The sequence below is a fragment of the Nothoprocta perdicaria genome, unplaced genomic scaffold (assembly GCF_003342845.1).
Source record: "Nothoprocta perdicaria isolate Ctin4 unplaced genomic scaffold, notPer1 scaffold_249, whole genome shotgun sequence".
In the NCBI taxonomy this organism is placed as follows: domain Eukaryota; kingdom Metazoa; phylum Chordata; class Aves; order Tinamiformes; family Tinamidae; genus Nothoprocta; species Nothoprocta perdicaria.
The window spans coordinates 866,472-891,648 of NW_020455476.1; the positions used below are offsets into that span (position 1 = coordinate 866,472).

The 25,177-nt window shown below is 42.4% G+C and overlaps 1 protein-coding gene across 4 annotated transcripts in view; it reads left to right on the forward strand.

Moving 5' to 3' along the window:
- The first annotated feature begins 12,283 nt into the window (after positions 1-12,283).
- The window catches only part of FAM13A (family with sequence similarity 13 member A), a 51,480-nt gene continuing 38,586 nt past the window's right edge, over positions 12,284-25,177 (forward strand). For all 4 annotated transcript variants that reach the window (XM_026039988.1, XM_026039989.1, XM_026039990.1 and 1 more), the window contains exons 1-2: positions 12,284-12,341; positions 22,853-22,894. In XM_026039988.1, coding sequence (XP_025895773.1) covers positions 12,304-12,341; positions 22,853-22,894 — 80 coding nt within the window. In that variant the 5' untranslated portion in view covers positions 12,284-12,303. The remainder of the gene's footprint in view (positions 12,342-22,852; positions 22,895-25,177) is intronic.

Consider the following 25,177-nt stretch of genomic DNA (forward strand, 5'->3'; position numbering starts at 1 on the left):
CAAATATACGACTCTTTCGAGAGAGTTTCACTTGTTGATCTTTCAAAGACATAGGAAACAGTCACTGTTATTTTAGGAGAACATTCCCCAAAGAAGTTATTATTTCTTGTAGATGTTCATGGTTTTCTGTCAGCGTGTAGTTTCTCAGAAGAGTCCTATTAAAGTATGGGCAGTTGGACTGCTACTGGCTACAGACCATTAAGCACCAAGTCAGGCATCTTTGTAGGAGCCCATATGAACCCAGCACAGGCCCGCGTGTGAAACGATCAGAAACCCTGATTCTTAGTTAGGCGTTAGTTAGCCCTGTGGTGTATTTGGAGTGTTCATCAGCATCCTTTTGGCAGTCATGTATCACTACTGTGGAAGCTCATGTCGAGGTATGATCTGCCATTTTCAGTGTGAGGCCACTTGAGTTTTCACCTTTTTGAGCAGAAGGACTCTGGAATCTGATGTAGAATATAATGTGTTTGCAAATACACTGCTACTATTGTTGGGATTTTTTTTCTGACACAAGGTACTAGAAGTTCTTAAATGTTATCGCTGTATAATTATATGTAATTATCAGATATGTTTTAGTGAAACGACTGTATCTGCTCAGCTATCATATGATCTTATTAGAAAAGAATAAAGGTTTTTCTTGGCAATGCTAGTCCTTTGCTGTTTCATGACAATGTTTGTGGTTTACTCCCTTTCCATGCTAAGATACCATGATATGGGTGGATTAGCAAAGCTCTTTAGAGCTACACATTCGATCTGGTTACTGATATATGCAGAACTCCACATCAGCAGGCTCACAAGTGTCACTGTGAAGAAGTAAGCATGTGAACTATGCCTCCAGAAGCTCCCCCGATCCCTAGACTGTAATCTTTATGACAAATCAGTCATTGTCAATTGTTTTCCTTTGACAACAGAAAAAAAAAAAAAAAAAAAATTTTCAGAGAGAAAATAGGAGATTTCTGGTTGTCCAGTAAATTTTCGTATTATTTAAAATAACTCTGAGTAAGTGTCTTCATTAACGGTAAAGGTTAGGTAATAGGAAGATCTACATATTAAGTGCCAGGTAAAATCAGGACTCTGCTGTACAGAAAGGCTTACTATTTTTTTAATATTGAAAGATGCATATTGTGCCTCCTTAATAGTTACAGTAATCCTCCTTGCAGATATCTTTTGAAGGTGCTGCTCTTAACGTATGTGAAATAACAGTTGTATTTGAAACATATTGCAGAGCATAAAATCTACATTGCCTCTTGTCTGTTCCTTACTCCTTCTGTTGATTTTAAGAAAGTGATAAAGTTCATATGTTTTTTCTGACCAATATAGGTGGAGTAATTGTATATACCCGTAATCTCTGCCAGTACATAATGTGTGTGTTCTCTCGAGAATTACCTCATTATTAGAGCTGTGTGCCAAGGGCAAACTGCTTAGTGTGCAGTAGCAGAAAAACATACCTGTATTTCATTCCTCTGGAAGATGGATGAAAGCTTGTATTCAGTAAGCAAACTACTTGGATTTGGAGTTTGCCTAGAGGTGCTCAAACTTAAGTGCTTAGAATCAGAGGCTCCTATAATMTATAGCTTTTTTTATATAAAAAGGATATACTGAGCTTCTGGCTTCTGAATGGCTACAAAAGCAGGAAGGCATCTGTTAAGCAATGCTCTTAGGCTTCATATAATCTGACTATAACAAGTAAGAAAATGGGAAGCCTTCAAGTGGGCAGGAAAATGCTTCTTGTAGCCAGCATGTGCGGAAGGAAAGTGTCATAGCCGGGAGAACCTCCTTCCCTGGTGCTGCGCACACTGCTCTGAGGTGCCAGCTGCTTGCAGACTTCTCTTGTCACCATCCTGTCTCTTTTGCCCTAGGAAAGAGCATTGAAATAGGCTTTGCAGTTTATCTCGCTCCTCATGCTTACTGAAGCTTCATCTCTGCAGTCCTGGTACTGTTCTCAAGAAAGATGTTCCTGTGGGAGGACATGCTGTTGTTGGCTCTGTTTTTAGGCTCTGTGCATGTTCCCTTGGTAAAACTATTGATGTAACGATTGTTAGCAGACACCTTCTTTGTTAAGAATGATCAGGTGCTGGGGAATGAGCAGCTAGTGCTCAGCTGCCAAACTTTTTGAAAGACACTCTGCAGTTTCTGAGAGCTGAAGCGTTAGAGCAACCAGGGCAAGTGTTTCCTGGGTTTGCAGACCTCTCCAGTGCTTTCTGTCCATCTCGTTTTGTGCCAAGGATCATAAATTCCTGTTGTGGCCACAGTTGCAACTGCAATGAAATTAGCCAGTGCAGCTACCCCGTGGCGGCTCCTCGCGTGTGCCTGTTTTCAAAGGGAAGGTTTGTTTATGTCAACCTTTTGTTCACAAAGATCCTTATATCTGACCTACCTCCTTCCAGTGGAGGGGTCACATGCTGCAATGGCCTCCCTAAATGAAGGGGTTGGTTTGTATACCCTGCTGCACCCTGTTCTTAAGGACAGTGTTTGCATATTCTAGCTGTTGATTGCTAAGCTATGAAAACATGTRTATTTGTACACTGAGAAGCCCGTGCTTACTATAAACACTTTCTCTATTTGTTGGCATTCCTTTTACCAGCTGCAGTTTAAAACCAAAACAAGCCCAAACTTACCATTACTCTCTGGCACCTGATAAGAACTTGGGTTCTGTTGTTGCCAGAACAACTCGAGCTAGGGGTGGGAGGGAAGAGGTTTGCTTAGCTGACAATTTTTATTTAGGTTTGTTTTGAAGTCTTTCATGGCAGTACATTCAGTCCCTCTCCGAAGTAATAGTTCGCCTTATCACTTAGRAGCCTTGCCCTTCACAGAAGGGATTATAGGCAAACAGGAGTCCCTGCCCTCTGACAGCCCTGGATTCTCTGAGCAAACTGCTCAGCAAACAGACAAAGGTCTTGGGCGAAGTGGATCAGAAAGCAGTGAAGAAAGTTCCCTATGCGTTATTCAGCAGCAAGCTCTGGTGGGCACTGCTCGCTGTGCTCACAGAAAGAAGTCTTCTTTATGTAACGTATTTTAGCTGTTTTTCTCATTCTTTCTCTCTCTAGGTTGTGTTGAGTTAGTTTTTCCAACCTGACTCATTTAACTTTGGGAGTACATTTGTCTCCACCCTCCTGCGCAATCAATTCCCTTTTCTTGCATTGTGAGATGCTGGCACTAGRCAGTCTATTACATAATGAGTTGTTAAGAAAAGCCTTCAGTTTTCTGAAAACTCATGAGCCGCAGAGACGTGTGATTTATGTCTCTCTCCAAGGTAGGTGATTTTAAATGGTGAGTCAAGGTGTGGTCTTAGCTCTTGCTCAGTACTTCTTGGCTGTCCGTAATCAAAATATAATGACAGTCACAATAGCATATAATTATGTAGATTTTTTTGTTCCGTGCAAGTCACCCAGGTGGATTTCAGTTTGCTTTTTCAGACATTTTTCCTCTCTTATCTGTCCCATGCAGGTAGTGGCTTTATGTTAGGCTTTGTCCATTTCCTATTTGCCACTTACTTCTAGTTATCCTATAATTTTTGCTTCTCATACAAAATTTTTCTGGTGATAAGTTGCTGCATAATACCAGAACATCTACAGAGAAGCCAAAATTCTTTCCYCTTTTTCTGGTTTCCTGGGACAGTATTCAACAGCCTTAGAAAGCAGAAAGAGACTGCAGTAAAGTCTTATCAAATGAGTAACAAGCCTGAGTCCCAGTGGGGAAAAAAAAATAGTATCTTTCTCTCTCAGGCATTGCCCTTTCAACTAGAAAGATTACTTGTTTTGTCATCTTGTTTGTTTTGCCTTATCAGCTTTTTTGCGAGGAGAAAGTCCCTTCGTTTCATGAGGCTGTTGCACCTGGTGCCACATGAGTCAGTTAATATTTTGCTGCAGGAAAGAAGGGACAAACATCTGGCAATTTTTAGGACCTTTTCAAACAAAACAATTGATGACCCTTTATGGGAGAACACACTGTGGACAATAAGAATTGCCAGCTGTGTTTCACAGGGAAGAGTTCATACTGGCAGTTCGCTGCACAGTGGCTTTACTTATTTTTTCTTGCAGTGAATGAGCAGTTCTCTTTCCCACAGCTTCTTAGCGTGCCTCCTGTTGCATTGCTTAGCTAAGGAGGATCAGCGTAGCTGATCTTGTTTCCGGTAGCTTTACAGAGCAAGCAGTTCTCTGTCACCTGAAGCTCTGAGGCATTCCTTTCCTGTACTACTTCCCAAAAGGGACCTCGGCTGACTTCCTTTAGGCAACCCACAGGAAAATCAGCATACAGAGGTCACTGAGTTCTCAGCCAGACTTGTTTGCTGCTGCAGTTTCCYGGTTCAGCTGCAAGAAGCACGTATGTGGACATTGTGTTCTGCACGTTGCAGGGGCTGATGGAGTTCAGCTGTGACTTCCCAGGATGCACGTTGTTAATCAAAACGGTCAGCTGCCTTATAGGATCCTGGGGTTTCAGGGTAAGGTTGTCAGTCCGTACTCTTTCCCCTTGGCAGCTGTTCATCTCTGAGCAGTTTCTGTGCTGTAAAATCCTCCTCTGTCATTGTTAGTGGCAAAAAGAAATTTCCTCTCATTTTATCTATTGTAGGCAATTGGTTCCTAAATGATTGTTTATCTACAAATTACACTTTCTCCCACTGATCTGATGCCTTTCACCCAGCCTGAAAGAGTTGCAGTTAATGTGAAAGTAGCTCTGTCTCTGAAGCACAGTTTTTCCATTGATTTATTCCCATGATCGAAGCAGTATGTTTGCAGAACAGGTGACTGGAAAGAAATGCCACTTAGCCATTAGACTCCATTCTGAAGTTCTGTTACCATTGCCAATTCATCAAGCCCTTTCACAGTCTCTAAGATGTCTGAATTCCAAAATTTGGGGTCAGATGGGGAAGGATTAACATCTAGCAAAGGGAATATTTTTGTTTTCTTGCATTACAGTTAGGAATGACCCAGTCGCCATGAAATAATTGCTCTATTAGAAACACAACTAATGTGGACTACGTCTTACAAAATTTGTAAATATTTCCCTCCCAGAAAACTTTCACACCTCCAGAATGTCACAAATTGCAAAAATAATATTAATAATAATAATAATAATATCAAGTAATCACCATCCTAAGTGTCTTACTGTTGCTGACCATCTTAGGAAATGAAGAAAGCTTCCTCTAAGCTTTTTGCTAAGTTTTTGCTGGCTTTATTCAACCCTAGTAGGAAAGCTTGGATTCTTCTAGAACTGCAGAGGAGGACTGGGAAACTGCAAGCTTAGAGTCCTTTCTCTTGCCATTCTGAATATTCCTGATAGCCAGAGATAGGCTATTGTAGGCTGGACTTCTGTTTGCCTTCAAGAACTGTGTGTAYGCTCCTAACAAATTGTCAGACTGACCTCTGGCAGAATTAGGAGTGTGTTTGCGCAGGGTGGTAAGGCTCACAGTTGATTTTGCAAAGGAGGGGTGCAGCAACAAGCTGCACTGTTTATTACCCTGCCCATCACTGAATTGAGCTGCCCATTAGGAACAATTAATATTCTTAGGTGTAGTCACAGCTTGATATAGGAAATAGCCCCCGGTATTGGACTGAGAGGGCTGCACTCCAGGCAACTGCTGTCAGGTTTTAATAGRTCTGGTGAGAGCTTGCTTTTAGCCAGGGATCTCCCTTGCTTCCTTGGTGGGTAAGCAGAGAGATCAAGTTATTCCCACCCAGCTAACTCTTCTAGTAGTACCTCCCAAGTCAGCCTCTGCAGCCAACTCTGAGCCCAGTCGTCATTTCCCACCACATGTCTCATGAGCCAGAAGAGCTGTTGGATCGCTTCTGCTAAGGGAGGATTCCCTTCTGTTATGTCATTTTCTGAAGAAGAGGAGCTATTTCTACAAGACTGGTCTGGAGGGTAATTCCTCCAGACAACCCTTGCCAGCAAGGAAGGAAGTTTATCTCTTAGTGAAGCCATGTTCACTGAACAAAAATCCTGTGGCCTTCTATACCTGACACTCCTGCCTTTTGCTCATCCTCAACGCTTTGAAGCACAGCATTAGTCTGCACACCCGTAAACCCTCTCCCTTCTCTCCACTGTTATCTAGGCTGTGTTTTGTTCCTCACTCTTGTGCTAGTCATCAGGCAAGAAACCAGCAGCCCTTTTGACATGTAAGTGGGACCCATTGCCCAGCAGATGAAAGTGCAGGGTATTCAGACTCCAGTGAGATAGACACACCTCTGTGTCCCACCACTAACCAAGCATCCTGCTTCTGGTGCAGGTTGTTATTTTTGTAAGGGTGAGGATGAGCTGTAAGGGTTTTGTTTGAAGACACTCGAGAAAGCAGGMAACAAGGGACACGGAGGTGTGGAGCTGAAAGGATGGTCAGGGTGYTGAGGATTTGAAGGATGTTTGAAACCTGTGAAAGCAATCACATTTTTTGTAGGGAAAATCAACAATCCGGGGAATACCAAGGGGTCATTAAAAATGTTTTGAATCTTCTCCCAGACAGATTGATGCTTTTGTTTTTTGAGTGCTTTTTATTAGAAACCTTTTTATTGATTTGAAACAGCTGCATTGTTACRGAGGAGGTTATTGAAATAATGATTTAGAGAAGTGGGAGAAAAATTTTAAGTATTGATGTTTAGGAATTCCCCGAGATTGACAGACCTTTGAGAAAAGCCTGCTCTGAAAACAATTTGTACAAGGCTTCTGCTTGTTCAGTTGACATCCTCTGTTCTGGCACTTAAACTAACTGGTGCAAATGAGGAACCTAGTGACCTGTTATATAGCATGCTTTACCCTGTTCCCACAGCAGATTAGCTTGCAAAACCATTCATCACTTGATACTTTCCCAGAAAACCCTTTAGGAATGTACTCCCAATCCTCCTCCTYTTCCAGGAGGGAGGCCAAGAAATAATTTCTGTGCCATCCCATGGGGGAGGAGTCCTTTGGAACAAGTTAAAGCGGCTGATGGCGGGTGTGGCAGTGCTTGCGAAGGACACTGCTTCCCATGAAGAGTAGCCCCCGCAGCTCATCCCAGCCTCCTGGGAGCTGGGGGTGACCTGCTCTGGGGGAAATGTGTCTACATGCRTATCTCTAGCCTGGGATCAGAAACGCTGCGAAGCTCTTGGCTTAGTRCTTACTTTTCTCCTGTCCCGGCGAGTTTAAGGAACAATTCTGCAAGATGTTTCCTCCTTAATAGATTTTAACTAGCTGTGCTTAAAGGTAATTTCACCCTCCAAGTTGCAGTAGGAAACAGAAGAGCTACAGTAAAAAAAAAAAAAAATGTTAAGTCAATATTCCCCTTGAATATGGCAGCAATAGTTCTACTCATTTGGACAAGATGAATATTAGTTAAGGAGAGGTGTAAGATATTTCTTCAAATTGCATCTGGGCAGTTTGTCTAAGGTTTAACATTATTCTACAAAGGTGACCGTGAGAAAGCATCCATTGCAGAGGAATGATAGCAGTTAGAATACCCTTACATTGCTAAAATCACAGCAGTCACAGCATGGTGATGAAGTTTTCATCCTTGAATGGCTGAGCTTTTCTTCATCAAAGTTTAAAAGCACCTTTTCAGCACAAGTCTCTCAACAAAGCCTCTTTCTGATAGCCTGTGTTCAAGGCTGTGAAAACTTTTTATRTCCTTGACTCTTTTTTCCTGTTCACTTGCTTACTGTAACAAGTCTAKCATGTAACTCACTGACGTATATGCTCTCTACTTATTACACTGGTATCTTCAATCTTTAATAGAATTTTTATGCCTTTTTTTCTTTTTTTTTGCATATTTCTGTCAGTTTTGCTTTCCTGAGAAAATTATGAAATGAAAAACTTGGACTGTTTAGGAGAAGATCCTTGATTTTAGAACTAAGAACAGTACTCTCTCATTTCCTAASTAACTGCGCTTATGGAGTCAAATATTGTACAGGAACTTTAACCAGCATGACTAAGAACTAAAGTGATGTCTTTTAGTATTATTAGAAGCAAAATTGTCTGTCATATTCACCTTTTCTTCCTTACCTTATAAATTATGGCTGAGTAACTTCCTGCAATCTAATGCTGATTTTGAGTTTGSTTTCCCTGATTCTGGCTGAACTGATTAAAGAGCCCAAAGGAGGATCCAGAGAAGCCATGATACCAACTGACTACATATGAAAATTCACAAGAGAGTATTATCAATCATGTGTCCCATTTGAAGAGAAGTAATTAAAACAGAATCTGCTCATTGATACAGTCTTAAGGTCAAAAGGAACCATTATTATAATTTAATATTTCCCTGCATATGACATGACCACAATCAATTCCAGAATCAATTGCCACTRAATTCAGCAACTTTGATTGCTATTTAGCATACATAGTTCTGCAAGTGTAGCTGGGTGTTCTCAGGCCTAGATTTGACTATGTTTATGGCAGTGTTGACAYGTGAAATTTTTGCTTGCACAAACTGTAATAAAAAGCAACAGATTGTTTTGTATTCCTTTTTCTGTTTCATTTTCTCTTCCCCCTCCTTGTATGATCTGCTTACCTGGCCACTATTATTTTACATTTTCTGTCATGTCATAAAATTACTAAGTGAGCACCAACTTTGGAAAGTTTCTCTTGGGATAAATCAGCCACTGGCTGGGGATTACTACTTTACTTAATTATGGTTTTGATACATCAGTTTTTCTTTTTATCTATTGTGTTCTTTTTAACCAGGCCTATGTAATCTTCTTTCTGCATTATTTGGATGTTAAAGGCTACAGTTTCCAAATATGGTTTCTATTTACATGTGCTTTGCCTATTTRCACACAAATCTTCTGGCCTGCAGGAAGCTTTTTTCAGGGTCCTTTCATTTGCAATTGCAACACTTTACATGCACAAAGACTCTTTGTCTGCATGGATCAAATGTGTACCTAAATAATCGACAGGGGGGAGGGAGGGTTGATATATATTAATGCTATTTTGAAAAGTATGYTAATCTTTAATTTTCAGTATGATTAAGCTCCATCCTCACAAAATCCATTAGCTAGATCAATATTAAACTCTGTCCTCAGTGCTGTGCTGCTCACAGGTCTTCTTCTTTTATTGCTTGGTACTCTGAGGAAAATATTTGCTGTGCAGCTTAGTGTGAAAAGGAAACGGAGGAAGGCAGCTCTATAATGATGATGGACGGGGCACTTCCTTTCCATGATGGGCTCAGTCCCCAAGCACTGCTGGTGGAGAGGATTGGTGGTGGGATTGTTTCTCCGGAGCTCCAGTCTGTGCCTTTCTTTTCCTTTGCTGAATCTCAGTGACAAATCTACAAAYCAAAAACTTCATCCTAATCATTTCTTGATATGTGGTTGGGATGAACTCAGGTTAAAAGTTCTCCAGTAAGTGTGGAGGGAGAAGGATACGTGGGTGTATCTTTCAGATGTATGTCTGGTGGTRCCGTAAATAGCCACCGCAGTGTATTTTTGCAGCTAGAAAGCAAGTTTGGCTGTTCTGAGCAATAGGAATGTGAGGGCTGTATAAAACTTAAATAAGTAGTTTTGTTTCCCCTAAATGTGGAAAAATAGGTTTAACAAGTACAAATCCAAAACAGCATATTGTAATAATCCCAGRATTTATATGTGATAATCATTCCATCTTGAATCATGCAAGTTAAAGAAGGATGCAAGAGGATAGAGGGAAGAAAAGAAATTTCTGCCTCTCAAGTAGCAAAGTTACCTTAAACATCAGTGAGAAGAAAGGAATACTGTTTGGAGATGAGACTTCAGTTTTCTGGCAACTTTTGTCTATCAAGGTGGTGACTGAAATGTGTAGGTTACAGTCTGTAACCATAGGCAGGGGAGATGACAAACTAACAAGTTTTGTACTGATTTTTTGTAGGGTGACAGGTTTGAAAGGCACGTTCAGATGATGCATCTAAAGCAGGGTGACATGCACTGTGGGGTGGTTTCCTGCTGTTTGAGCAGCAAGCAGTGCTGCTTGTACACATGGTTGGCCTCCATGCCCTGAAGTACTTATTTTGATTTTACTCGCTTTGACATTTCCCTGTGTCAGAATCTTTTATTGCCATATCTGCAGCTACTCCGGAAATAATTAAAACCTTGGGAACCCAGGACTGCAAGCCAAAGGCCAGCAGCTGTGTTTTTTTCATCTTTGATCTCCCAGCTTTCAATGGGCATTACTGTTACATGTCAGTGGGTGTGCTAGGAAAAGTGAGTTAGGATACGTCTTCTCAGTCATAATGTTTTTGGCACTGCTAAAGGTGCACATGAGGAAGGGGAGGTGAAAACCAACAGCCCATAGAGAGAACTCCAGAAGAAAATAGCAACAGGAGAAGGTGGCTCTGAAGGTGTTGGTGGCATAGGGGGCACTGAGCGACTTTAATCAGCCTGGCTGATTTCAGCACAATGCCAGGAATTGACCTTCTTTCCTGATCGTAATTCGTAGATTAATTTTTCTGGTAATTTCTACTCCTTGTCAGTAAATTCTTTGTTATGAATCTTAGTATTTTTAAGCTCATTTATGTGGGGAAATCACATGGAAGTTATGACAAAATGCCTATGGTATAAATTCAGAGCACGGGTGCTATTTGAGTTCAGTTATTCAGCAAGCTGCTCTAGAAAACCCTGGCTCATTCCTCATGTAGACAGGTACATAGTTAAATGTGGAAACTTTTTTTTTTTATTGGTATCCTGGTGGTAACGCTTAGTTTATAGAAACATAATAAAATATGAATAATTGTGTATATTAAAAGCCTGCCCAAAGGGAGGTAATTTTATTTAATGTCAAGTTGTGAAACAGCACAAGGTGATTTTGTTTTATAGTGAAGCGAGCAGTTTTGTGTGTCAGAGTAAAATCTCTTTTTGTGTGGTTTTAGTTATTCAGGAGCATGTCTAACACGTTTTATTTAACAGGAAGTCCCTGAGATAATCACTTAATTGACACAGATAGCAGCAGCCCAGCTCCAGCATGGCAGAGCGCCTGATCGGTGTTGCTGACTTTCATAAAAAGTAGGAGCTCTGTGCAGTGCCTTGCGAGCCTGTGGCATGGCAGAGTGCACTTCTACTGGGCAGCAATTGGCAAAAGCACCACTAGTGCACAACATGCTTGTTTCCCAAAATTACCGTGTCATGCAAAAACTGGAGAGCGGCACAAGCATTCTGTGGTTATGTCGCTCCCCATCCCAAAATTTCCACCAAACTAAAGGGTCTGATTGGTCATTGCAGAGCAATGTTGGACGAGCAGGCAAGGTGACCAAATAGAGGCCACAGTTATTGAGAGTTACTGGCCCTGTGGCAACATAAGTAAAAGTAAATTGTGCTTCTGTGACCCTGWTCAGTTTTAACAGTAAATGAGGAGTCCTTGCCTGCTGTTCTTCACTGTGTGTCCGGGCTGACTGGCTAACTACTTCATGAAACTTTGTGAGCTACAGCAGCACCTACTGAAACACGAAGGGGTGGTCAGTCAGCTTGAAGGCGCTGTGTGCRAGCAGCAGCGGGGCACTGTGCAGTCTGCCCGCACTGGTGCCCCAGTGCCCTAGAGCCACAGGTGGGTGATGGGCAGCATTTCCCACCCTAGGGAACATTGGCACTGCCTGAGGCCTCTGGTTAGTCCCTGCATGCTTASGCTGACACTTCCAAAGCCCAGAGGCTGTTTCGATCCTAGTTAAGTTGATAAAATCCTTTATCCGGTGTTTTTGTTAAAAGCTTGCTGGTGGTATGTTCTTGGATCAGTTTCTCGCCTTTCTCGTGTATCTAGTTTGAGCTCAACATTAGTGTGTAATTTTGTTTTTCTTTTCAGTAATTCCATGTTGATAAGATCTGTAGTGTGGATGCAGGCACAGCAGCTCAAGAAGGTGGTTGCCAGTGCAGTTTATATTGTTCGGAGAGCTGACAAAATGCGMTTTCTGACCTGTGTGAGCCTTTTCTACTTTAGGATAAGTCATTTGTATAGATGCCACGTCCGAACTATCAGCTTAAGTTTTGCTTTTTACGCCTGGGCCTAAATTTTTTTTTTTTTTTCTCTCTCTTGGGCAAAAACGTGTCCACTACCCGTTTCGCGTGATCAGGAGCCGCCCTGGGGCGCTCGCTTTGCTTCGTGTCCTCGGCYCTTGCTGGCTACAGGGCAGAGGCGAGGGAGCCCCGGCCGGGCAGACCCCCCGTGCCGGGGGCTGCCGCCTGCCCCGCGCCTCTCAGCCTCTCTGCGCGGCGCTCCGCGGCTCGGGCGGCGCTGCAGGGCCCGGGCCGGCCTGAGCGCCGCCCCGGGGCCGCCCGCCGCTTCGCTCCTCCCCGGGCCGCCCGCCCTGCGCGGCTCGGCTCGGCTCGGCTCGGCGCGGCGCTGCGGGCGCGGCGCGGCGCGGCGCGGGGAGCTGCCGCGGAGCTCATGAGCAGCATGGCCTGCGAGATCATGCCCCTGCAGAGGTACGTGTCCCGTGGGGTCCCCGCGCACGGGGGAGGCGCGGATGCCGCTCGCCGAGACCCGGGCGTTGCCTTCATTGCAGCAGAGCTCGCTGCAAACTGCGCCCGCGCCTCCTTTCCTCCGGAGCAGATGTGGCGGGGGGAAAGTGGCTGGGGAGCTGGGCCTTGCTCCGGACGGGCTCCCGTCGCCCTGGGGAAGTGCTGTGAGGCGGCTCTTAACGTAGTGTTGGAGGGTATCTCAAATTTCTTTGTATACATCCATGGAATAGTACTCTCTAATCACTGCAAACCGTTGGGGGAAGCTGGCAGCGGGATTAGAGCACTTCAGGGGGCACTAGGGAAGTAGGTTCTCCAGTGCCATTGCGGTCCATGGGAATTGGSTGTTGAGCACCTTGCCAACCCTTCCCTCCTCGAGCGCAAGCAGGGATTCCCCAGTGCTTCACTGCAGCAGCGGGCTGTAATGCAGTGAAGGTGGTGGGCTAGCAGATCCTGAATGATCAGATATGCCCCTGTAGGTACCCTACAGATCTCAAATAGCAAGTGTGGGGTTTTTTTTTTTTTTTGGCAGTTGCCTGAAAAGCATGGAAGGGAGCTTTGATTTTGCGAAGAGGGCTATTTCCAGAATGTTGAGACAYACCTCTTTTCAGCACTCACTATGAATATATATATATATATGCCTATGCTGCTGTGTACTCATTTCAGAACATCGTAGGGATCTCTGCAGTAAGGTTTTTCAAATGGCAGTGCCCAGCCCACCCGGTGGGGAGGGGAGAGTAGGCAGCCCTTTTGCTGTGCCCTTGCGTATTTGCGCTGGTTACTCTGCCAGCTCCCAAAATTACACATTCCCTTCCCTCCTAACCTTATTAAAACAGACTGAGTACTGTTCCTTATGTAATCTACAAAAGAGTAAATAACTAATTTTATATGCTTTTACTGTACTGTGGGGGTACTGTTTCACCAGAAACTATGAAATGCCCACTCTGGGCAAATTAAAATAGTAACTAAAATTGCTGTACAAGCTGTTATTTTCTTGATAAAACAGTGTCCTCTGCAGATAGATGTGGAGGAAGTACGTTTTGCATTAATGCAGTCGTGAGGCTTCCATATTGGCAACTGCAGAGAAGCAAGAATACTGCCTGAATGTCTTAAAAACAGTCATAGTGCATTCCACCTATTTGAAGAATCRTCCTCCCTTTTTCTTCATTTTTATTTTTATTAAAAAAAAAAAAAAAAAGCCTTTTGAGTTGCAGGGTTCTGGCTTGTAGCTGGTGTTGGAACAAGCAGTTGTTATTGTGACTAACTATTCACCCCAGGGGAAGGTAGATTTCACAGGGTAACCTTAATTAGAGTCTTTGCTTTTGTTGTTGAAAGGACTCACTGTCCATCAGCTAGAAGTGCACTCAGTGCTGGAAGATTTTTCAGAAATTTTCATGAAAATTTGAATATGGAGCAGAATTATGGGAACTTTGCAGTTATAAAAACAAACACACAAACAAACAAAAACAATGAATTCTGGCTTCTTTCCATGTCCTTGATTTATTTTTAATGTGCATGCTATACTTTTAGCACCTAATTTTCTTTTGACCTCGGGGCAGACAAGTGTAGACTCCCAGATTCCTCTACAGCAGCATTCTCCAGATTGCACTTTTTTGGGTTTTTTTTCCCCCTATTTTTCCCCCTGGACCATCATCTCCTCCTTCCTTAGGGTATGGGTTTGCTGCTGACCAGGGTCCTCTTGGCCCTGTTGCGTTTTTTGCTTCAGCCCTGTTGATGGCTAGTGCTACCTGTGTGGAATGGAGAGCTGCTAGATGCTTGTGGTGCCTGTGAGGGATCGGCTGAAGCTGCAGTTCTCACGGAGGGGTGCTTGTCAAGCTGGTCTGCCAGAGCAAGGCATCCCTGCTGTCACCCCACAGAGTGCCACTCGTGCCACCAAAGCCCATCCAAGTAGACTTGCGTGGGCCCTACTCACTGCACCCCTTTGGGGCCATGAGCTGATTGATGGTGCTGGGTCTGTGGCAGGAGCCCCTGTGTGCTGCAGCGATAGGAACGTTCATCTACGTGGTCATCGCGTGGAGCTTGAGAGAGGGACATATGCCCCAGGTTAAGTAACTGTGACATTTAAATTGCATTTATCATGAGAAATGTAAAGCATTGTATTTGCTGTGGTATCTCTAAGTTGTGAATCTGATAAACATATGATATGCTTGAATGGGGCCATATGTACTTTATGGCGTCATTTCCATCTATATATAGAGGTCTGTGGAATGGCATATGGTGAGATACTGTGGCCTGCTGTGAGAGAGTGACAGTAGGAACATCAGGGTTGTGTTTCATGGCGGGGTGAGAGGTGGAAGGGTGAATGTGTTGAACCCTCTCCTGCAATATGGACCACATTACCCAAACCCTGTAAAACACACAGTAGTTGCATTCCTGGTTTTCAAACTACCTATCAACTAGTGATCAGATCATCTCTTATTACTAATGGGCTAATATGTTTTCTGAATAGCATGAGCCCAGTTGAATAACCTGGATTCCTAGTTCTAGTCTGGCTAATACTGTTAATTTGTATTTTCCCATGTTTATTCTAGCTTAATGCATTGTAGATGTAGTGAAACTGTGTGAAGCTGAAACCTGTGGCCACCTGTGCAAATTGTACCAGTCGTTTTCTGCAGGAGATAAAAGGGCCAAGTACAAGCACAGGCCTCCTCAGTGACCAGCGGCTGCTTTGCACTTTGCTGAAGCAAATCAACTGTGAGGAAAAAATGAAACTCTCACAAATATTTTCAGAATGTGCCTCTGATAGAAGTAGAGAGTGCGGCTGATCTGTTTCTAATCTGTGCAGCAGCAGTTGTCTGCATGGACTGTCTCGTTTGCAGTTATCATTGGGATTGTTTAATTTACCTTACTGGTTTATTTGTCTGGGGTCCTTTATGAGGACCAAATATTTTAGCTGAGAACACTGTTTCTAGCCCACTGTGTTTTTCTTCTTTTTGGAACTGGGACTGTGCTCTCTTAAAGAGATTAGTGAACACTTGTGTGTGCAAAGTTATATTGTAAATAATTCTAATCCTTTGGACTTTGTTATCACTTTCTATCTAAAGTGTTCGGAGTGCTTTACAAATGTTAATGAAGTATGTTCTAGAATATCCTCTTCGGAGAGGGGAGATGAGGGGGGATGTACATATATATACACAACACACACATACACACATATATGTATACATATATATACATATATATACATATATATACATATATGTACATATATATACATATATGTACATATATATACACAACACACACATACACACATATATGTATACACATATATACACATATGTATGCATATATATGTGTGTATATATATGTATACATATATGTGTGTATTTTTCTGGTGAAGAAGTATTGTGGTCATACTTGTGGTCCTGGTCTTACTGAAATGCTATGTGAACTTTTGGTCTTCCAGGCTCAGATTTGATCAAAGAGATATGCTTGTCCTCTGGCATCTGTGGCTTGAAACCTGCAAAAGCCAATGGCAGCTTTCCCTGGGTGTCTGTGGGTGGATGTCTCTGACTGTAAGAGGAAGCTGGTGGAATCTTTCTGTCGTGTTTTCTTTCATGGTGTCCCCTTGATTCAACAAGAACATCTGAATGTTATACTGAGAAATTGGGCTCTCAGCTCTATTTGAAGCGTGCAAACTTATAACAAACAATCACTGGTTACCTGGTAACAGTTCTTCACCTTTATAATGCGACAGGTATGTGTGTTATGCAACTTCACACTGTTAAATTCTGAGAAGAGGTGAGACTTGAGCTGGTACATTTTTTTCCACCTCTTTCTGACCCGTTTTCTAGTTTTATCCTAAGGAGAGCTGTTGCCAAACCACAAGCAGAAGAAAAGATACTGCCCTGTCTTTCATCATAATTCCCAACTGGTTTAAGAAGTAAAACAACAAAAGCAAACTGTTTAACATTGACGTCATTTTATAAAAGATAAACATGTTTGTAATCCAGGAGGAAAGTGAGTAGAAAATAATTATACAAAATTATACTGTGGGAAGTTCCCTCAGATTCAGATACGTTAATATAAATGTAAAATCAGCTTGTTGCTTGCATTGGCATTTATCATTTCCTTATGCCATGGCGTCGCTTATAGTTCCCTGATGGCGTTTCCAAAGAGGAGGACATAAGCAAAATGTCTTTCCACACAGCTCTTGACCATGACGGAAATGTATTTTTTTGATTAAGCTTACCCGAGCAGATCCTCATGCTCCCTCATGCCCAGCCTGCATAGTGATGCACAAGGTTAAAGCAGTGTAGTCCCAATCTATATGGCTGTACTGTATGCTCCCTTTTCGGGGAATTAAGAGGTTCTCCCTCTAAACTTAAGTGCTTGTGCCTTAACCCTTTTCTGTGGAAACCGGAGTAACAAATAGTGGGTGGTTCAACTTGTCTTTACAAAAAGTAACACTGGCATTTGGGATGCCAGATGAAACAGGACACAGAAGCTCACACTTTCAGAAAGGCTTGGTGGGAATTCTCCCTCGAATGGGTCCTTTTCTACTGCCCTGCAGTCATATTGCCCCATGCTGTGATGTCCCAGGCCTGGAACATAACTTGCTTGAGAGACCTTCAGGGAAAACATTGTTGAAAAAAAATGGTGCAGGGAAGGCAGAAGGATCCTTTGGAGATTAATATTTAAGCTAATACTTATCTACCCCCGCCCACGTTACTGGAGACGTTTTGCACAATATGTGAGGGGAAAGTTCAGACTAAAGAAGCCTGATTGTCAGCCTAATATTTTGACGTGTGCCTTATTTGATGAGTAGCTCAAATAGCTACATAAGCATGAGCTTAATTTGATTTCAGTGGTAAATGTGTGGCACAAGTGTAACTGTAGGGAATACTGGAGAAAAATACCAGAAACAGTACATGTTATGTGCTTGAATATACAAGGTATTCTTCAGGGTAAATTAAAGTGCTTGAATGGAAATAAATTATCTCACAGAGAACAGAATTGGCTGCTAAACATTTGTTTGCTCTGCAGCAGTTACTATTTAGTGCATTCCTCCTCCCTCCCACTCTGATCAAGGGTATAGAACAAGGGTGGCATTGCTCAACAGTTGGTGCTAAGTGCTGACTTTTAATGATGACCATTGGGGTAATCGCAGTGTTATCACGTTAGATTAAATTTATGGTGGCTCCTGCGTTAAGGATGTTATTTTCTTTCTTCTTTTGCATAACGTACTTCTGGGCTGTTTGTTTATGTGGGGGAAGACCCGTGTATTGTCTACTCTTTCTTGTTTGCAAAAACATTACCTTTTGCCCACTAAACATGAAGTATGACTAAATAATTATATATTGAGAAATTAAATATGCAATAAATCTTCATGGACAGCTCCAATCTAGTAGGTATCAGTTCAAACGTAAAAAAATACTTTTCCCCAGCTGCGCTTACAGAGGGGCAGGGGGAAAATGCAAATGCTCTGCTTGTTAAATGGAGCTGGGGATTCTGCATGGTGAGAAGAAAAGGAGAGCAAGATATCTTTGGCGTCTTAACAAGTAATTCAAACTTAACCTTCCTTCTCCCCCAGAAAGCTGCATTACCTTCTGATATCATTACTAACTCAATTAACATTGAATTTCAAGGGCCTTTTGTTTGTGCTAAAATGAAAAGCAACAGACTCGTCGTGTGAAAACAGTATTGGCACTAAAAATTCATTAATTTCTTTTGAAGTCCACAATAACTGTGGTGGAATAGAAAGAGAGCCGATGCTCTATCTTAACTTTTGAGGACAGAACAAATAGAGCCCATGGCAAGGCAGTAGGAAAACATGACCTTGGCTTAGCAGCATCACCCTGCCAGCATGTAGGCCCTTCATGTCTGAGGCCAAACGTTGACATTTGAGTCAAAGTACATTTTAATGACTGTTTAAAAAATACTTTTTTTTTTTTGATATAAATATGCAAGACAATTTTCCATTTAGCGTTTGAAAAGAGACATTCAGTGGGAAAGCAGTTTTAATTTTACAATAGAGATTCCAGTGGCAGGAGACCAGGAAGGAAGGACTGCTCGTAATTAAGTGCAAATGTAATAGACCTATTAGCACCTAAATAACAAAGTAGTTCATGGAAAGTCAATAAGGTCCTCTCCAAACTCTGTACTTCTGTAAAGCTGCTTATGTGACAAAAGGAAGCAAGCACGTTGGCATCTCTGTTCCACAGCCTGGCAGGTGGCCCTGAGTCTTTGAGATTTGAGTGTCTGCAGGTTGAATTGACACCCTAAATGCGAGTGGGTGCCATGGCAGGGGGGCACCTGCTGCCCGAAGGTGCAAGGCCAGGCAGCCCCAGGCCAGCTGGCCACGGGGCTGGGAGCAGAGAGCAGTGCCAGGGTAGAGACCTGCGATGTGTCTGAATAAAGCAGGAACTCGCAATCAGGCCGGGTGTGTTACAGCTTCAACCCAGAACCAGCTCCCTTCCTCGTTCTGAAAGGAAAGCAAAAAGAAAAAGGGGGCTGGGGGAACCACCCCTATTTATTTGAGAATGTGGTGGGACAAACGGTTGCCTGCAACATTCCTGTTACAAAAGGGAAGGCAAAAAAAACCTGTTACTATGTGATGCAAGCTTCTCCTTTGACAGTTAGACTTCAGCATAGCTTGAGGCACTTTCCTATTTCCTTTATAGAGAAAAACAGGATGCCTTGCATATATGCTGTGAAACACACATGGCTAAAAACTCCTAAAAATCAAGAGCATAAGAGGTACTAAACTAAAGGGACAGTGATACTGGCTTTCTTCCCAGTCTGGCAGATTGTGGTGTTTTTTTCTTTTGTTTTGTTTTTTTGTTTTTGGCTTTTTTTGTAGGATGAAGGTTACAAAACAACAATATTCTTTCTTTAGAAGTAAAATAAGCATAAAGAAAACAAGAATAGTTTAAAAATATTTTTCTTTTCATTCTGCTTTTTAGCATGAATAAAATAATGAGGTTTTCAGATGTCCTTTGCATAAGAAGTTGCTCTCCCAGGTATTACAATGAAGAACCATTCATTTCTATTTAAACCCTTTGCTGGGGAAAACTAYGTGCATTTTTGAGAAGAAAGTAATGGCAGAGTTTTTCTTTCACACGTCTGGACAGCTCATCAGTGGTAGCTGATTAGTTTAAATTCCTTCACCCCTTCTGAAGTGCTTATGAAGTGCCTTCTGGCCGTAAGTGTGTATAAAATGGGAAAAAGCTTTAGAAGTTAAAAAATCATACCACTAAACCTGCCTGCTTACTGAGTCAGTTCTTTGCTACGCAAGGCAGAAATTAGGAAACGAGCTTCAGAGTGACCTGTCCCTCCCCAGTGTGGACAAGCAGCTTAGTTGCCAAGTCTCTGTGCCAAGTATTAAGCATTCCTTTCTTTTTGTAAAGGTCATATATCCCTTTGACCAAAGAGGAATTGCGCAACCCAAGAAGAGTACAGTTAAATGTTAAACATTTCTTAAGGATTTCTAGCATTTTCTTTTCAAAGGACACATGATCAAGGACAGTAATGCTTCCTCATTTGTCAAAGGTATTGGTGGGAGCATGAGTACAAGCAAGATATCTGGGCTTTTTCAGTATCATTGTGTATTCTGTGATTTGAAAGTTAATTGATTCCTTATTTGGGAGGATCCTATTATAGAAAATATATTTACTGTACATGTGACAACTAACACATATTCTGAAGAGCATTTATGTTGTTTGTAGTTGCACTGATGCACAGAAATTTTGACAGGGCTTCTTTCTGCATGGGGTTGGTTTTTCACTTTTTCTATGTGCCACTGGGACTTGCTTGCATTCGCATTATATTGCACTTGCTATTGCATAATGAACAGAGCAAACAATATTACGAGTTTAAAGTGGTTTCTTTCTTCCTTTCTTCCTTTCTTCCTTTCTTCCTTTCTTCCTTTCTTCCTTTCTTCCTTTCTTCCTTTCTTCCTTTCTTCCTTTCTTCCTTTCTTCCTTTCTTCCTTTCTTTCTTCTTTCTTCTTTCTTCTTTCTTCTTTTTTTTTTAAGCAATGAATATTCTGCAAATAAAGCAATAACTTGCAGGTACAAACTAAAATGTTGTGCATGCCATCAAGAGAAGCCTGGACCTGGAAAAGGGCCTTACTTGGGTGTTTGCTGGAGAGCATCTTCTGCAAGGCAGCAGTAATGGGCACTTGCACAGTTCTTTCCACCTCTTCCATACCTCCCAGAGCTTCTCACAACAGCCTGAAGGGAAGACACCTTCGTTTGCATGCAGACAGCTGTTGCATRCCTTGCTGCAGGCCACAGCTTTCAGGCAGCTCTGCCAAGCGTGCGCTCTGCGTGCCTGTGCGCACCCTGCTCCACGCGCCAGCCAACAAGGAGGAGCCCCAGCTAGCACTGGCCTGGCTGCTCGCACAAGCACCTCTGTACAGACACGTGGAAGGGGCAGCAAAGTTTGCAGCAGCAGCTGTGCGGTCTAGTTAGGGAGCTGCTGAAAACTGCGCTGTCACTGTTGCATTACAGAGGAGTTTAATGTTTTGGCAGACCGCACTGATTTCAGAAGCAGTTTCTCTTCCTTCCGGTGTCGTATTTTGTGGTACCTCTGAATCTCTACTTCAGGCTTGCAGGGCTGAAAAGATATGTGTTGTCGTAGTGACTGGGAAGTGTTCTATGTAACTGTCATCCACACACCTCTCTGGCACTGTAGCAAGGAGTAACACTTGTGATTTCCCTAACATCCTGTTCTGTCTCTATCTCTTCCTGGTCTTTTTTTTTTCTAACCCACCCTCCCCATCTTCTACTCTTTTCTCCCGATTTTTAGATAAAATTCACTTTCATATTTGTAGATCTGTTGCAAAATTGACTAGATTCAAAGTAAGCCATGGTAAAATCTGCCTGCAGCTATAGTGACTACAAGAGCACAGCGCTTTCATGGCGCTGGGCCAGATGGAGCTTGTCTTGCTTAGACAGCTTCCTTTCGATTCCAGTGGGAGCTGCAAATTACGTATGTGTGAGTATTTGATCTCCTAGCTACTAAATCCACAAGAGCAATCCTTTTGCCTCTGTTACGTATTTAGAAAAGCCATTGTCAGGTGATCAATTATTTAAAATTCAAGAGAGCAATGGATTCAGACTGAGTTTTCAAAAATAATTCAAGTTTCATCCAGTTCAGATCCCTTTTGAAGCTGGTCAGTGTTTCATAGCAGTCGAAATCTTCAAATTATTTGAATTTGAAGCAGATTTAGGCTTACCCGTAGTGTATTTGATAAATCTCTCATCCTCGGTATGAACTTAATGATCGGTACCTTCACATCAGGTCTGTTCCTCCATGACCTGTTTGACAAAACTGGGGCTGAATGTCTGTGGTAAATTGCACTGCTGAGCACTGGGAGAGACTTTTTGATGGTGGGAGAACAGTAGGAAAATGTTTGTTTCCCATGCATGTGAAATGTTAGCTTTTCTGCTTCAAGTAAGTAGTTCCCATAATCTTTTCTGCCTTTCTCCCAGACTTACTGCACTCTTTGTTAGTCAATTCAAATCCTCTGGGGACAAATTGATTTCAGTGGCATTTCCTATGTGCTTGGAGAAAGTCCACTGATCTGAAGAATTACAAGTCCAAGCATTAGGTGTAGTTCGTGTAGTTCCTTTTTAACAGAGGATTTTGAATTGATTTAATCAGTTCAACCACACCATTAAACCTTAACCTCCTAACTACTCATTCTTATCTTTGTGGATTGGTCAGGGGATTGATCTGTGGGCAAACTGACCTGGCTTCATGCAAAATAGCTATTTTTCATCCAGATCAGTTCTCTGAAACACCTATTAGGGGAGCTGCATGCCAGCCAAATGCAGCCCCGATCGCAAGCCTCAGGGGAAATGGCTGCCTCAAGCCCACAAGGAACAAACTTTTCAGATACATTCAGTTTTACACAGACTTGACTCGTCTCTGTCAGATCTGTGTTTCTCTTGTTTTGCCTCTGTAGTTTAGCAGAACTTCAGTGTAGTCAAATCAGCTTTAAGCCAGGACGGAAGAACTCAGTGGTGGAAGTCTGAGCTGCATGCATGTACACATAGCAATGTCCTTCTTTTTGATCTCTCGAGATGTCATTTGTTTTTTTCTTCACTTTCACTTTTATGGACAGGTTGTTAATTCTGGAACAACAAGCAGCAAAAGACCCTTGTGGTTCTGCTGGCAGAAAAGTGATATTGTTGCTATGGGAATAGAGTCTGAACTGCCGCAGAGCTGGAGTGACTCCTGACTGTCTAGCAGTGGATCTGTTCTGCATTTGTAAATGTTCAAAAATGAGTTGGGTTCTCAGGATTTAAGGAATGTAACTTTAAAGTTCTGTTCCATGACTTGCAGATCAAGCACAGGATAGAGTAGACTTAAATACTACCTGTGTGGTAGACATAGTTTCACCCTTATTATCTCTGCTTTTTAAGAGTGACTATCTTGCTGTAACTGAACTGCAAATACTAGTCTGAACTGCACACTAACTTTAAAAATATGTTTTTTTTTTTTAGTTCCCAAGAAGATGAACGGCCTATGTCACCCTTTTACTTGAGGTATTTACTCTATTGTTTTAATTTGTTTCTCTGTATTGGGCTTGTTGTTGGAATTAAATGGAAGGGATGATGCCAGAAAGTCTGAACAGACTGTAATCAAATTTGAGATTGCTGTTACCTTCATAAACGTTGCACAGCTAGTGGGATGAATGAGTCTTCAGAGACACAGAAAGATTTCAGCGAAGAGTTTGTGTTTAGAAACAAGACTCAGGGATTAATGCCAGCCTTATAAATTCTTAATTAGAGAATGAACTTTCTTCTCTTTTCAGTTTATTATGTAGTTTAGATGCTCATTTTAAGTAGTTTATAATCTGTGGGCACTAGAGAGATTTTTGCCACAAGCTTTGAGGAACTAGCAGCGTGTGCTGCTCAGAGCAAAAGCCGGAACCAAAGGGTGAGTCAGCAGCCCCACAGCAACTGCTCTCCTGCTGCAGCCAAGCCAGTGCAGAAGGGCAGAGACGGCCCGGCCCTCAGTGGGCTTGCCTGCCCGCAGGGAAGGGCAGTCTGGCTGCATTTGCACAAGTTGTGTTTCTTGTTTTGCCAACTGGAGGGCCCAAGTCACTGCTTTGAAAATTGGCCTAATTCTGTTGACATCAGTGGAAGTTTCCTCTGCTTGCTTCAGTAGCAGGCTTCATTCCAGTGCTTTCATTTTTACATAGGGGAAGAGCAGGAGCCAGGACAATTAGTAGTGAAAGGATGCAGAGGAGGGAGGGCTAAATACTATAATTGAGCTCTTTGATCTCTCCAGAGCTTAAAGAAATTATAAGAAATCCCCATGGTGCTTTTTGTGAGAGCAGTGATACTTGGAACCCTGGCAGTGATCACCTGTATTTTTTGGTTCTCCTGCATATATTCCTGTTTTCCCTGTGTTTTTTTTTTTTTTTTTTTTTCTCCTTATAAGCTTTTCCTAACAAATCCTGAATATGAAATGTATTTCATACGTGCTATTACTATGCAGGTATTATTTTGCAGGTATTAACATTAGGACTGTGCAGAAATGTGCCTCCATGGAGTAGCCCGGTTGCATGGTCTTGCCCATCTTCCTGTTGATGCAGTGTGTTTTGTAGATGTTGCTTAATCTGTCCTTCAGAAACTCCAGGCCCTCCAAGGAGCTTATGTCTTTTACCCTTGGGAGATTATTCTGTTGCTGCACATATTCCAGTGTCACAAGTTTTGCCCATCTCCAGTCCTCATCTTTCCACTGTGGAAAATCCCCAGTATCTTTCCACTGAAAATAATCCCCCTCTTTCTCTCAGCTGGCCTCATGAGGATTAGCTTGGAATTGGGGAGCAAGGTGTGGAGCTGGGGACACTGGCATCAAAACCAGGGCATTTCTCAGAGGGAGGGAACACATTAGGAAACTGTGATTAGAGGTGTGTCCATAATAGGGCTAGGAAGGAGGACGAAGGTGCTGGTCGGAATTAAGTATGGCCTTCTGTGGGAAGGAGTCTTGCAAATAGGAAGGGAACAGTTGAGAATAAACATATATTTGTGAAATTAAGCAATGGCTAATATGAGCAGAGAGAGAGCAGCACACCTTGCAACACAGGGCTTCATGCCAAGCTTGTGTCTTTTGTAACGTGGCTGAGACACAATTGCTTGCAAATACAACTAACAGCTTGGAAGCCTTGSTGCTATTTATCACACATCAGAAGCATGTACTCCTGAGGTTGGTTGCCAAGTGGAGTTAATTTGGCAAGAAAGCTAGTGCTGGCTAACCGATCTGTGATCCTGCAACAACTGAGAACTCCAGTGCATGGCATGTTTTTTTCTGTGCAACTTTGACCGTTTTTTTTTTGTTGTCCCAGAGTAGTATATGACACATATACATAGCACATTTCACAGTGTGAAAAAAGAAAGGGGAGGCCCTTTGGATGTCCATTTTCACTGCCTCATGACTAAATCTACTTGTGTTGCTGTCAGACAGGCTTATGTAGTCTGAGTATTATTCAATTAATACAGTGAATGCTGAATGTATATACACAGAGGGGTAGGTTGCTGCTGCATTTGTGCAATATGTTAATCCGGTGGAAACAGGAGCTGTTCAGCTTCCAAACTCCTCGTGCTGCTTGGCTTTTGCCAGGCTGCAGAAACACTGTGTCTGGCCATTGGCCAGCTTCATCAGGATCGAACCGAACCCTTGCTTCTTTAGTATCTACTATAGCAGCTAGGAGTGGTGATGTTTCCCTTGATTTTTTTTAGCAATAAGACAATTGCTTCAAATACTAACTTTAAATTAGAACTGCTAGAAACCCACAGATATACTTTTTTTTTTTTTTTTGA